Below are 15,017 nucleotides of genomic sequence, written 5' to 3'. Positions count from 1 at the left end.
CCTGAGCCACGCCGGCCGGGTGAGATACGCTGGTTTTAACGGACTGGGACCACTTAGGTTTCACCAAGTGCTCTTACCGGCAGCCAAGCCCCTGATGAAACCAATCACAGATTCCTCATCAAACCCCACTTCACAGTCATTAGCTGTGAATTGGAAGTCACAGCAGTTTCCGGCAAGAGTTCCTTTGGGAAATCAGTTCTCATTCAAGAGCAGCTGTGGGCTTAGCCGTGCAGAACTCTGCACATCACATGTTTGCTGCCTGCTCTGAGAATCCGAGGGTTATAATCTGAATAAAAGAGTTTCCAGAATCTTGGAGAAATAGTCCCAATTTATCATGATTCTCTCAGGCTGTCTTTTAGCGATTTGACGATCTAGGTAAAATAATCCATTTTATACTTCGTTAAGTAAATTAGAAAAGATTAAACAACATTAAAGGTTCTACGAGACTACATAGGTCAGTGATGGCGAACCTATGACACGCGTGTCAGAGGTGACATGCGAACTCATTTTTTTGGTTGATTTTTCTTTGTTAAATGGCATTTAAATATAGAAAATAAATATCAAAAATATAAGTCTTTGTTTTACTATGGTTGCAAATATCAAAAATTTCTATATGTGACACGACACCAGAGTTAAGTTAGGGTTTTTCAAAATGCTGACACAGTGAGCTCAAAAGGTTCGCCATCACTGACATAGGTCAATGGACTATATTAAAGATGAGGGGGCTAAGGCTCCTAGAGATTAAGGGCTGGGCTCAGAGGCAGGTCCTGGGTCAGAACTTAGCCTCCCGGGTTGCGGGCTCGATCCCCAGTGGGAGGCGTGCAGGAGGCAGCTAGTCAATAATTCTCTCCCATCACCGATGTTTCTATCTCTCTCTCCCTCTCCCTTCCTCTCTGAAATACAGAAATTGAAATTTGTTTTGGATAAACTTAAAACAATTTTTTTAAAGTCAGTTTATTCTGGTTCTGCCGCAGCATGCAGTTCAAAAATAAGTTAGTACATTGCTTCTAAAAGTCTGAAATGGAATAAAATATGGCTTCGTGTTTATACAAATACCATCTCCCTTGGTTTCCTTTCTATACTCTTGTATATGCAGATATTTAATTTAATTTATAAATACAACCCTTCCCATCCTTCACTCAGCATGGCATCCGTAGACTTTGCTGGTCTTCAGAAGGTAATACTGACCAATTCATTGTGATGAGGCCACAAATCCACTAGCAAGCCCCTAAATTCCTCATTTACAGCTCTAGTTTCAAGTGTGTCTGAGCCCTGTGGTCAGTTGCATCTAAGCGATGAAAAGTGCCCTTACCATGTTAGGCAAATGGTGCTCTTTAGTCCCAGGTGTTGACTAAATCCTCTATTCTGCCCTTTAAAGAAAGAGTGTGGTCAGTATCTTCCTAGACACCCCACAGCCTTCCTCTTCAAGAAGTGAAAGAGGTATCAGTTCACTTTTATATTTAGAAGGACATGACGTGAGCGTAGTGTTGTGGGAAGCTACTCATGGCAACTTGAAGTGGTGGCCTTAAAAACATTCTCAGTGAACACCCGGAAATTCCACATTGGATTTAATTCTAAGCCGACAAACATCTTCCATGAGGGACTTAAATATGATGATGGGTGCCATGGCTTTGATCCTGAGATTTGGTTACAGAGAAATCAAGTGTATTTGCTACTTCAGGACCTTTCTGTCACCTGCTGATGACAGTGGAGATTTGTTCTAGTAGCTCCAGGGAGTTTTCAGGGAAACGTGTCCTGTGTTCTGGAGGTTAGTGACCCAGTCCCATGGTCTTCTCAAGTAGTCCAGGGGCCTCGGGGCCATGGAGCGTATAAGGAAGTAGGTACTGCCGATGGCTATCAGTGTTCCGAAGAGAAAGAACCCTTTGTTTATCACCTGTAAACACAGCAAGAATTCTCATGTTATTCGTCCAGAGAGTCAAATCTTTTTTAAAAATATATTTTTATAGATTTCAGACAGGAGGGGAGAGGGAAACATCAATGATGAGAGAGATTCAGACTCACAGCTCAGCCCCTGCACAGTTCCATGAGAAGAGCGTGGTGATCACGTTACAGTATATACAAACATTGAATCATGTTGTACATTTGAAATCAATGTAATGTTATATGTCAACTAGAGGCCCGGTGCACGAAAATTAGTGCACTCAGGGGGGTCCCTCAGCCCAGCCTGTGCCCTCTTGCAGTCCCTCAGGGGATGTCCACCTGCCAGCTTAGGCCTGCTCCCCGGGGGGATTGGGCCTAAGCTGGCAGTGAGACATCCCTCTGGCAGCCTGGGACAGCCTTAGCGCTGCCGAGGAGGCGGGACAGGCTCCCGCCGCTGCACTGACCACCAGGGGGCAGCTCCTGCATTGAGCGTCTGCCCCCTAGTGGTCAGTGCACGTCATAGCGACTGGTCTTTCCGCCGTTAGGGTCAATTTGCATGTTACCCTTTTATTATATAGGATTACACCTTACACACTCAAAAAAAGATTTTGAAGACTGCTTACCATTCCGGCTCCTCCTCTAGCCACTTGCACATAGATTTGCTACCTTCCAGCTCCCCTGAAATCCTTGCCATTCCCACTAGGGCCATGTGGGGGGAGAGGGTCTTCAGCTTCCAGGCGCCTGGGCCCGCCCCCATTCTCTCCAGGGGCAGTTTATGTCTTTCACGACATTTCCCCTACTCGTCTCTGAGCTCTGTGAAGGGCAGGGGCTAGTTCTTGTTTGCTACGAGGCCCAGCTCAGTCTCTACACTAAACAAAACCATTTGTTGGGTGAATGAAGTTGTAAGATTTCCAAAGTGGAAGATGTGGAATCTGAATGTCCATTTATTGGCTTCTCTAGGTCCATTGCCCAAAATGAGTGTGGCATAGCCATGCATTGGACTTAGCTTATGTTTTATAGGCGATTAATTTTTGTCCAGTTTTACAAATGAAATCCCCAAGAGTATTACATGAAGCAGAAGTCAATTGCTTAAAAAAAGTCAAAAGTCACCTCGCTAAAATAGTCGAGTGTAGAGTTAGCACCAATTCTTTTTTTGTTTTTTAATATCTTCCCTTCCAAAGCTCACGTTCCCCCCCCTCCCCACCTTTGTACCTTCGACACATTGCCTTCTATGTACCTAGGGCACTTTTTCTTTATTTGGAAGGCAAACATTTCATGTATCACAGCATTTCTGTGCTTGCCTGAAGTATGCAGAACCAAAACACTACCCATCTGGACACAGCCGATTAAGAACAAACAAAAACGTGAGTGTGTCCCGACCTTTTTTTGCCAACGCCAGCGCAGCATCGCCTCATGGTACCTTATTCTGGAAAATGTGACCTGTAAGAAAGTTTAAAGAGCATTCTGTGTATTTTTATTTTTAAATAGATTGTTATTGATTTCAGAGACGAAGGGAGAGGGGGCGTGAGAGAGAACCATCAACGATGAGAGCGATTCACTGATCGGCTGTCTCCTGCACACCCCCCACTGGGGATGGAGCCCGCAACCTGGGCATGTGCCCTTGACCGGAATCGAATCTGGGACCCTTCAGTCCGTAGGCTGATGCTCTAGCCACTGAGCCACACCAAGTAGGGCTGTGTAATTCTTTAATGGCTGAACAGAAGCTTAAAGTGAGGCAGAGTCTTACATTCAGACCTTACCATGGTGTAGAGGGGGATGAAGGTTGATGGCATGATCGCATGAAGAAATCGCTCCACGTTCTTATGGAAGATGAACCATCTTGAGTTGACATGTGCTCGCATCTGCAATAACACAAGAGTTCTAAAGAATACCTTGAACCATGCACCCTTACTCCTTTCCTACAACTTATTACTCTTCATCTTCTTCATCACAAAGCCAGACACAAAGTAGTCAAATCAATTCTTGTTTCCCAACCCCTTTTAGTCATTCTCAACAGTGCAGGGAGGACATGACCTTGAATAGGTCGAGCATTGGGATAAGGACACATATGTAATAACTTAATCAATAAAGAAATTTAAAAAAAAAGAGGTCGAGTGTTGACATCAACCTGTTGGAGAACTCCGTTTTGCTCGGGGGTCAATATGGGAACTCTGGAATTTGTTCAACTGTATCTGTTGGGTAATCTGGGAGCCCAGTGATTTGACTAATTCCTGTTGCTTCCTGGTTGGTTTGGAATATTGTTGATGGCAGGAAGTGATAAGATTAAACCTACTCTATATTCAGGACAAATATTGGGTTGTAGCTGTCTGGTTTTGAAAGACACAACACAGGGAAGATATTCCTGAGCCTTTGGGTATTGTTGTAGAACTTGACTCATTGCATATGAAACTCTGCTCAAGGTGGAGGTCACGTGACTACTTTCTGTCTTATGAAGCCAGGGAAAAACAGCTACACTCTCTTTACATTTGTCTTGTAAATTTTTTCATTGGATTATTTTTAACCTAGAACCACAACAAATGATTGTGAGCTTTTCATGTGATTGACTCAAAATGGAATTACGTTTTCCTTCAGATGATTCATCTTCTGACCATGAATTGTTTTGGTGTTGCTTTTTTTTTTTTTTTGAAGGGCATAATAGTCCCAAGGGTATTCAATATTCAATGCTACCCTTAGGGTGGAGATTATAAGGTGAAGAGTGGAAAGGCGATTTCTTAGGTTTTTCAGACATATTAACACATATCAAAGTTCTGTGTTCATTAAAATAGCATGTTACGAACTCTAGTAAACGTCTAAGGTTTGAGTTTGTGAATGATCCGAGTTTGAACTGGCATTTGGTATTTTATCGTCTTCCTGGCCTCCTAAATGTCACTGAAGCGTAGATGGAGATGAGATGCAGGGATGATTATCACCGTCTACATAGTCACAAACCACCGATGTGTAAGGAAAGCTGTGTGTGTGTGTGTATTCTTTTGTTACCTATTTTTTTTAAATTGTTTGCAGTATTACAGATGTCTCCCATATTTTCCCTTTTTGCCCCCTTCCACCCAACCCCTGCCCCACCCCAGGCCTTCCTCATACTATTGTCTGTGTCCATGGGTTATGCATATATGTCTTTGTTTAATCTCTTCCTGTCCCGTCCAACCCCACACCCCACTGAGATCTGTTATTCTGTCCCACGCACCCATACCTCTGGTCCTATTTTCTTTCTCCGCAAATTTTTAATAAAAGTTTGTTAGAGTGTCAGCGAATGACCTCATAGAATAGAGCCAAACCCTCTCACTCACCTCCACGTAATTGTACATGGACAGGTCTGAAACCGCATGGTCATCTGGAATTCTAAATCTTGAGAATTCAGGAAGACACATACCTAGAAGCCAAATTAAAGAATACATTGTTTTTGAGACAGTCTATAAAAATGAGCTGGACTCTGCGTAGATAAAATTATTCTCTGACCTTTTATTCTCTCTAACCTTTTATTTTTTAATATACTTTTATTGATTTCAGAGAGGCGACTGTTGGCGATTTCTTTTACAGATAAAAATTATGTACATTTCATTTTAGAATTGCGTATAAAATGTTTAAACTTTCATACTTGTAAAATTGGCATATTGGTGGAATCAGTTTTAATCAAAAGGCAAATGAAGTATCAGATTGAAACCTTTGATGGGGCAAAAAGTGAGAAAACACCGGAGCTGCTGACAGTGTTTCTGAGGGCCGCTGTTGGGGGCACAGGCAGGGTGGTACCCAGGTTGAACGGGAGAGAAAGGAGCATACGCCACCAAATTTTGGTCTCAGAACTTTATCTTATCTTTTTTTTTTTTAATATATTTTATTGATTTTTTACAGAGAGGAAGGGAGAGAGATAGATAGCTAGAAACATCGATGGGAGAGAAACATCGACCAGCTGCCTCCTGCACATCTCCCACGGGGGATGTGCCCGCAACCCAGGCACATGCCCTTGACCGGAATCGAACCCGGGACCTTTCAGTCCACAGGCCAACGCTCTATCCACTGAGCCAAACCGGTTTTGGCAACTTTATCTTATCTTAAAGCAAACTAGGGTTCCCTCTGGCTGCTCCTTGTCTGATACGGTCAACGAGAGTGGCAGGATCTATGAGCAGAAACGTTTATCACCCTGAACAGGAACTGGGCAGAGGGGGCCTGTGGTCATGCAGGATGAGAACTAGGCCCACCGTCAATCAGCAGGGCTAGTCCGCGTCCACCTGAGAAATCGTACTTACTGAGGTCATTATTGAACTTCTCCATTAACTCATCAAATACCAGGCAGTCTTCAAACCCCTAAAATAAGAAACAAACGGGGAAAAATGAACTGGAAATCACCGACGCTTCTTAGCAATTTTGAACAGACCTCCCATGGGCAGGTCATAGGATGTTCACCCTCAACCAGCACACAACACTGAAGAGCCACGCCCAGCATTATATGAACCTTCCATGAGTATTAGAATTATATTGGGACTCTCCAGGTCTTTAAGATTCACATTTAATGACAGGAGAGAACTCTCATATAAATTTAGTTCCTATAAGCCAAGAGCACAGCGAATTTCCAGTATGAAGAACTCCACAAAATTAGGAAGGTGCTATGCTAACTACAGTGGGAAAGAAGAAAATCAAAAGCTATATTTCCCGCTTTCTAAAAATTCAAACTACAGTTTTAGAGGCGATCTAAAATATGTCAAAGTTAAAAGATAAGTTTTCACATCAAATATAGAAATTACATCTGAAACAAATAAATGTACTTGCCAGTTATATAGAGTTCATTTCGATGTGACAGAAACCCTCTATGGCTGAGATAATAACACTTTTAAACTCTTAATTCATTTGCTTCCCAAGGATCTCTATAAGGTAGTTACTAATACAACCCCAATTTTACAGATAAGGAAATAAAGATAAGTTAGCTGTGCAAAGTGTAATTGTAGAGTGAGGATTTGAACCCACGCCTTTTGATGCCAGAGCCTTGGGTACTTATCCACTAAAATTAGTGTGTTCTTAGGTTTTCATAAAACAAAATGTTTACCACTGCTTTGTAGAAAATACAATTGATTGGATTCACCACCTATTTATACTTGGAATGTATCCCAGTAACCAAAACAATAAAAGACTATGATTAGAAAGCTATTAGTTATCAAACACACACATGATATTTGAACACTATTTCTTTTCTGAAATATTTTTCTAGCCAGAATGATAACATTTCCCTGAAAGCAATAGTATTCAACACCTAATCTGTTTCACAGTTTTATTCAACCCCATCAATTGTGGTTTCCATTCCTTTGGGGGGAAAAAAGTGAAGGAAAAAAAGATCATTTGAGATCTTTTCTTTCTTTGCACCTAACATTTATATTCTTATGCATGATATCTAGAAAAAATTTTAAAAACGAAGTTTTGTATTGCTGGAAGTCAAGTCTCCAAATGTTAAGCTACCAACACATTTTCTAAGTGCACCGATAACTATCTTAGGCTTCATGCTTCTTTTTCTACATTAAATTGCTGGATCAAGTAATTCAAGACTTGCCTATAGTTACTGATGAATCTAGTTAAACAGCTGGTATGATGGTTGCACTGATTGTGTTCTCAGAGACTCTGTGAGGATAGTGTTAGTTACGTTTTATTTTTTCTGGGGTGTTTTTTGCTATTGTTGTTAATCCTCACCGAAGGATATTTTTTCATTGATATTTAGAGAGAGTGGAAGGGAGAGGGAGAAACATCGAAGTGAGAGAGACACTTGGATTGATTGCCTCCCAATCAGGGCCAGGGTTGGAGCCTGCAACCAAGGTATGTGCTCTTGACTAGAATCGAACCCGGGACCCTTCAGTCTGAGGGCCGATGCTCTGTCCCCTGAGCCAAACCCACTAGGGCATGTTTGGTTTTATTTGAGATATTATTACCTGGGGAAGGTGTGTGTGTTGGGGGGGGGGGGTGCGGAGAACTTACTGCGTTCATTCCTTGCCCAAAAAAGGGCACAATGGCGTGAGCTGCGTCTCCCATCAGCACACAGCGTGACTTAAAGTGAAAAGGGGAGCACTTCACCGAGATCATGGGCTGGGCGGGCAGCAGGAAGAAGTCCCGTGTCAGGGCTTGCCTTCGGAGAAAGAGAAGCGGAATGGAAAGATGGTAAACTAGGCACTAACCACGGCCCCATTCTTTCACGTCTATTGGCTTCGTTACCATAGGACTTTATTTTTTATTTTTTAAATATATTTTATTGATTTTTTACAGAGAGGAAGGGAGAGGGATAGAGAGTTAGAAACATCGACGAGAGAGAAACATTAATCAGCTGCCTCCTGCACACCCCCTACTGGGAATGTGCCTGCAACCAAGGTACATGCCCTTGACCGGAATCGAACCTGGGACCCTTCAGTCCGCAGGCCGACGCTCTATCCACTGAGCCAAACCAGTTAGGGCCATAGGACTTTATTGATAAATACACAAGAATGGCAGGAGAGGGAGAAACTGAAGTTTCTTCTGATCCCCACATTTCATTTCTTAAAAAGATATATTCTTACTGATTTCAGAGAGGAAGGGAGAGGGAGAGAGAGATAGAAACATCAATGATGAGAAAGAATCACTGATCAGCTGCCTCTCTCATGCCCCCTATTGGGCATGTGCCCTGACCAGGAATCAAACCATGACCTCCTGGTTCATACATAGGTCAATGCTCAATCACTGAGCCACATCGGCCAGGCCTGATGTTCATTTTAAAGATGAAAACCCTGAGGCTCAGGGAAGTCAGGGGCAGAGAAGTCTTAAAACCGTGCTCTTTCCGCAGCCTTGTGTGCCTCCGTGAAGACATCATCAGGGGAGAAAGTGAGCTGGACTCCAGGAGGGAGGGACAGTGGGACACAGGCACTGAGTGAGGCCAGGGGACAGAGGCCCACAGGGCGGGGTGATGCTGACATGGGCCCGAGGAGCCAATGCCATCACTCTCTATGTGCCAGGCTGTGATGAATGATCCATGGGCGCAGTGCCCTTCAGTCCTCACAGTAAACCTCTGGGCAGGCACCATTGCTATCGCCGTTTTACTGTGGGGCTGAGACGAAGGAAAGCTTGCACAGCTGGTACGTGAACTTGGGGCTGCTGGTATCTGCTGTGGCTCAGCTGCTTGTTCACCAGGGGCCCGAGAGCCCGCACAGGATATAGACAGGCCCGGGGACACCAGAGACTTGTCTTTCCCAGAGAAACTGGCTGTGGCCTGGGGTTGTTCAACCAACTGCTCACAGCACAGCATCCGCTTTCGCTCATACAGGCTTCATGTCTAGGTCACTGCCCAACTGGGCACGTGTAAGCAAAACAGATAAGGCGCATAATCTCCATTTGATTTCTGAATAACTCAGACCAATGGAGCAAAAGTCATGATTGCGTATCTGTTTGTTTGTTGTTGTTGTTGTTGTTAATCCTCACCAGAGGATATTTTTCCATTGATTTTTAGAGAGCATGGAAGGTAGAGGGAGAGGCAGAGAGAAACATCGATGAGAGACACATCGACTGGTTGCCCCCTGCGTGCACCCTGGTCGGGGTCGGGGAGCCTGCAACCAAGGTCCGTGCCCTTGACCAGAATCAAACCCGGGACCCTTCCATCCGCAGGCCGATGCTCTATCCACTGAGCCGGACTGGCTAGGGACGATGGCACATCTCAAGACTTACTCTCCCATCAGAGGGACGGCGTCCGGGAAGTACTTGTGGAAGAAATCCAGCACGTCTCTGCTGGTGGGAAGTTTCTCGAACTCTTCGAAGGGCATGAACAGAGTGCAGGTGAAAGTTTTGTTCTGTGAGGAAAGGAACAGGGTGAGCGGGACTAGGAGGCCCATGATGTGGGCCCAAGTGTGAACCCCCAAATCGCAGGGCTCCGGCTGTGGCAGATGGCACCTGGGAGGAGTGTCCAAGCAGACAGGAGAGGCAGCCTCGCGCTCTCTCCGACGCCCAAAGGAAAGTGCTGCTGAGGCTCCAGCTACTCCTCTGCTTCTCAGTCATTAGGGGAATTTCTACCTTGTGAGTTTCAGACATTTTCGCCAAGCAAACACCACACCTTGGATTACTACTAGGTTGGTTGCATTTAATATCGCCTCCCTGTTTTCCTCTATCGTTCGTCTTACGACAGTATAAATAACATTGGACCCAAGATTGATACCAAGAGAAAAAAAGATAACAGAAAAAGACCAACAGATAACGCTATCGATCTACATTGCATAATAACAATAACAGCAACAACAATGAAATAACAACAATACTATACATTTTCTATATAAAAACGTGGAGAGTCTAATGAAAGAACAGCCCTACTCTTTTTTGATAATGTATATTCCAATTTATATATATAAAAGCCTAAGTGACTGTTTCACCGTTTTACCCTTCAGTCGGTGGCTATGATGCACACTGACCATCGGGGCAGACACTCAATGCACAGGCATGGAAACATGGAACAGACTGATGAATCTCAGAGGGAAGCGGGGAGGAGGGAGGGAGGGAAGAGATTAACCAAAGATCTTACATGCATACTAGAGGCCCGGTGCACGGATTCATGCACCGGTGGGGTCCCTTGGCCTGGCCTGCAGGGATCGGGCCAAAATCAGCAGTCCGACATCCCCTGAGGGGTCCCAGATTGTGAGAGGGTGCAGGCCAGGCCGAGGGACCCCACTGGTGCATGGATCCGTGCACCGGGCCTCTAGTGTTTTATAAATCTTAAAAACAAAGTACTTCCTAATACACAACCTAAGTCTCTTTGGCTTTTTGGGGGCCACTTCTTCCTTCACTGTCTTGGGAAAGATGACAGGCTCCACAACACCGAACCCCCATCAGTCATTCATGGATGCTGACTCCTTTCCAATGTAAATAATCGGAATGGCTTCAGTTTTCCCTCCGTTAGCCCAGAGTTTCAAAGATGTGATCACTCTATAGCCTACACGATGCTGAGGTTAATTAGGTATACACATACTCAGTGCAAAAGTGCATAAAGAACAACATTGATTGTAGACGCAAAATTACAGGAGCTGAGAGATGCCATACTACCTTGTTAGGAAGGGCAATCATCATGAAGGTGTTTCGAGGCCAGATGTGCAGATAATTCGGTTCCATGGCAAACTGCAGAGCAATGTGTATATACCTGATTAGTGTGTTAATGCAATGCACCTATAAAACGGACTATGCTTACCAGTATTTTATAATTTTCCCACAGGAACTTAAATCAGTGTCATATTCATGATATCTATTACTACAAAGTAGAAATAGTCTTAGACAATACTTTGTGCTCTGTTTTCATAAACTCAACATTAGGTTATATATATATCTCCATTGCCTTTTATTAAAAATGTACTTGATCACTTGACTTCAAAAAGTTTAAAATCAATACCCAGTATGGTGGTGTTAGGTATAATTGAAGATTTGAAAACAGGCTATAAGATGTTCTCTCTCTCTTCTCTTTATTTCCATACACACACACATAAGCATTATACATAAATATACATATTGACACATATAAGCTATATATGTATGGATACACACATATATATAAGGTATCCCAAAAATGTTTGCTCATACTTTGAATGATTTTAAAGGCAGTGTTTATTAAAATACATTTCACTTTCAAAATTGAACTATCAGCTGTTAAAGTGTATATACATTTGGGGGGGGGTCACCCTGTATATGTGTATACAATATTTTTAGATTTTATTTTTCACCTTATTTGGGGACTTATTGGTATGAATGGAAGGGTCCTAATTTAAATTTCATGGGCAAAGCCAAATTTTACAAACTAGCCTCTTATCACTTGTTTCCTACAACATAAATAGTAGAGAGGTCTGGCCTTTACAGTAAAATAGTAAGTATTGATTATTGGGTAGATCAATGGATCCAAGAACTAATACAAACCCTTATTGTTCCCAGGGATATTTTATATATACAAGCATAGCCAATCCATTTTCCAACTATTTCGAGTTCCCATTGCTTTTTACAATTGTGTAGAAAGCACTTACTGTGTGTATATTGTACATGCTAAGAAGAACACAGAAGCACAGAACTGTCTCCTAGGTAACATTTGCATACTTTGTGTTAGGAGAAGAGAATATTCCTTCCTGGCTTTTTAATCCCCAGAGCCCCAAAGGGAGCCCAGTACATAGACATAGCAGTGAATCAACGCATAACTCTTTGATCTCAAAGATCTTACGGTGCAGTTGAATAGGCAACATATACCTATACAGAAAGCCAAATAACTTCCCTTTAACGGCAGTTCAAGTGGTAGAGAGACAATAGGTGATTTGGAGGTAAATTAGAAGTATAGGAAGTAAAAGTTGGGCAGGTAAGAAATTTGCGGGGCGGGAGAAGTTAAAACAAGGGATTCCTGGCCCTGGCTGGTGTGGCTCAGTGGCTAGATCGTCGGCCCGCAGACTGAAGGGTCCCGGGTTCAATTCCGGTCAAGGGCACATGCCCAGGATGCAGGCTTGATCCCCAGTAGGGGGCGTGCAGGAGGCAGCCAATCCATGATTCTCTCTCATCATTGATGTTTCTCTCTCTCTCCCTCTCCCTTCCTCTCTGAAATTAATAAAAAATATATTTTAAAAAAAAGAATTAGTAAACACATTTTTTGACCAGGAAGAAGAAATAGAAAGACAAAATCTTAAAATATGGACCTGACTGATGATACATTTTGGTATATAACTGGTATATGCTACCACTATCCCAAATTGACCAGTTATATTGCAGATATCTGCATTTCAGACAGATTAAATCAGTACCTTGAAAAATGGATGTTTTGTATGCAAATCAAGTATTTAACTATGCTGTTTATTGTCCTTACGTATAAGCCAAGATCCTTCTTCCTTTTGTGGGTATTTTAGTTTTCATAATAAGTTCCTACATTTACTTGCTTATGACAATATAAATGTACATATCACATATTTGCCTCTGGACACATATGGTTCAACATGGGAATAAGAAAACTCTTTGGAGAACATTCACAGTGACACATCTGACAAGGGGTAAATATCCAATATTGCTAAGGAGCTTTAAAACTTAACACCAAACACTCCAATTGAAAAATGGGCAAAGAGCCCTAGCCTATTTGGCACAGCGGTATCAACCTATGAACCAGGAGGTCACGGTTCGATTCCTGGTTGGGGCATAGGTGATCATGATCCCCAGTGTGGGGCATGCAGGAGGCAGCCAATCAATGATCCTCTCTCACCATTGATGTTTCTATCTCTCTCTCCCTCTCCCTTCCTCTCTGAAATCAATAAAATGATATATTTTAAAAAAATAAAAAAGATATTTTTAAATAGAGGGAAGGGAGAGACAGGGATAGTATTAAAGAGATATCTATACCCCAATTTATTTTTAGTGACAAAATACTTGTGTCAAACCTCAAAACTGACCAAGACATGCAACTGAGCACAACCTCTATGCCGACCTGAGGTGGAGTGTGGGGCTGGGGGGAGGATGAAGGGGGGTGAGAAAGGGAAGGACTTACATCCCCATTCCTAGGTGGGATGGTCAGTTCCATGTACCCATGAGGAATGTACTGCTGACTGTAATCGAAGCGGGGTTTCTTCATGAGGTGACCTCTGACCGTTGAATAGGCTCCATCACAGCCTACAATGAGGTCATAGGTGACATCTTTGGGAACTTGGTCAGATCTGAAAAATAAAATGAACCATCTGAAAACAAACAAACAAACAAAAAAGGCAGCTAGTGAGTGGGCCTACTCCTCCCTTTTGCACCCCTGACCTCCCACTCTGAGTTGATAGCTATGCAATGAAGACGATAACACGTATCCTGAGGACAGGTTTTCCTCTGAGAACAGGAATAACACACAGCCGTACCGAGGAAGAAAGGCACGCGAGGCTGTGGAAGTGGGCCTGAGAGTTGAGTTCCCTGCATGAAGGGAGAGGATCTCAAAAAGAAGGCAAAGCATTCCAAGTGGAGGGGATGTATGAGCCACCGCAGGGGTGCGAGCAGGGCTTTGCGGGAGCAATACATTTGGCTTGACAAAAGGGTAGCAGGAAAAAAATAGCCTAAGAAAAGAATACAGTTCGGGGAGGGGGGAAAAGGGAGGAGAGACTCCTATATAATAAAAGCGAAGTATGCAAATTGTCCCCTCGACCGGGAGGTCATCCAGGAGTTTGACCAGGGAGCGGGGCCGGCCAGGGGAAGGGAGTACCAGACCAGCAGCTGGCAGCCACTAGGGACCCTACCAGTGCACAGATTTTGTGCACTGGGCCTCTAGTTTCAAATGTTTAGACAAAAGATTTCTTTTTATTTATTTATTTATTTATTTATTTATTTTTAAATTAAATCTTTATTGTTCAGATTATTACAGTTGTTCCTCTTTTTAGCAGCTGCCTGTGCAGGTGTGACAGCCAAGGACTGTGGTGTTCAGGAAGAAGGCGTAGACTCTGAGGCCAGTAGAAAAGTTAGAAAAAAATGGGGAAAGGGGCCTGGCCGGTGTGGCTCAGTGGCTGAGCGTCAACCTATGAACCAGGAGATCATCATTCAATTCCCAGTCAGGGCACTTGCCCAGGTTGCGGGCTCGATCCCCAGTGTGGGGCGTGCAGGAGGCAGCTGATCAGCGATTCTCTCTCATCATTGATGTTTCTATCTCCTTCTCACTCTCCCTTCCTCTCTGAGATCAATAAAAATATATTTATTTTTTAAAAAGAAAATAGGGAAAGGGACACATGACAATAATTGTAATTATCTGGGTAATAGTACTAGGGATGTCAGGAATGGGACACACTTGGAGAAAAGCAGATGATCAAGGTTTTGGATGTGTTAGAGGTCATGGCAAGATGGTTTTGGATTTGGTTTTGGTTTTTGAATCCTCACCCAAGGATATTTTCCCATTGATTTTTAGAGAGAGGTAAAGACAGAGCAAAACATGGATGTGAAAGAAAGACATGGATTGATTGCCTCCTGCACACGCCTTGACCAGGGCCCAGGCTGGGGAGGAGCCTGCAACCGAGGTACGTGCCCTTGACCAGAATCGAACCCGGGACCCTTCGGTCCGCACGCCGACGCTCTATCCACTGAGCCACACTGGCTAGGGTGTCCTCTGAAGGTGTCTCATGAGAAATTAACACTGACTGAATGAAGGACCGAGGATGAAGGTG

The 15,017-nt window shown here is 43.4% G+C and overlaps 1 protein-coding gene across 3 annotated transcripts in view; it reads right to left on the bottom strand.

Annotated features, from left to right (window-relative positions):
- Positions 1–1,551: 1,551 nt before the first annotated feature.
- The window catches only part of KMO (kynurenine 3-monooxygenase), a 30,489-nt gene continuing 17,023 nt past the window's right edge, over positions 1,552–15,017 (bottom strand). For all 3 annotated transcript variants that reach the window (XM_023744103.1, XM_023744104.1, XM_006102784.3), the window contains 9 exons: positions 13,379–13,544; positions 10,927–10,998; positions 9,565–9,686; positions 7,855–8,002; positions 6,144–6,201; positions 5,187–5,269; positions 3,642–3,743; positions 3,262–3,321; positions 1,552–1,894 (listed from right to left, as the gene is read on the bottom strand). In XM_023744103.1, the coding sequence (XP_023599871.1) occupies positions 1,721–1,894; positions 3,262–3,321; positions 3,642–3,743; positions 5,187–5,269; positions 6,144–6,201; positions 7,855–8,002; positions 9,565–9,686; positions 10,927–10,998; positions 13,379–13,544 (985 nt within the window). In that variant the 3' untranslated portion in view covers positions 1,552–1,720. The remainder of the gene's footprint in view (positions 1,895–3,261; positions 3,322–3,641; positions 3,744–5,186; positions 5,270–6,143; positions 6,202–7,854; positions 8,003–9,564; positions 9,687–10,926; positions 10,999–13,378; positions 13,545–15,017) is intronic.

Source organism: Myotis lucifugus, unplaced genomic scaffold (genome assembly GCF_000147115.1).
Source record: "Myotis lucifugus unplaced genomic scaffold, Myoluc2.0 scaffold_428, whole genome shotgun sequence".
Taxonomy (NCBI): Eukaryota; Metazoa; Chordata; class Mammalia; order Chiroptera; family Vespertilionidae; genus Myotis; species Myotis lucifugus.
The sequence above is the reverse complement of the archived record's forward strand: the minus strand, read 5'-3'. Positions and strand labels throughout refer to the sequence as shown.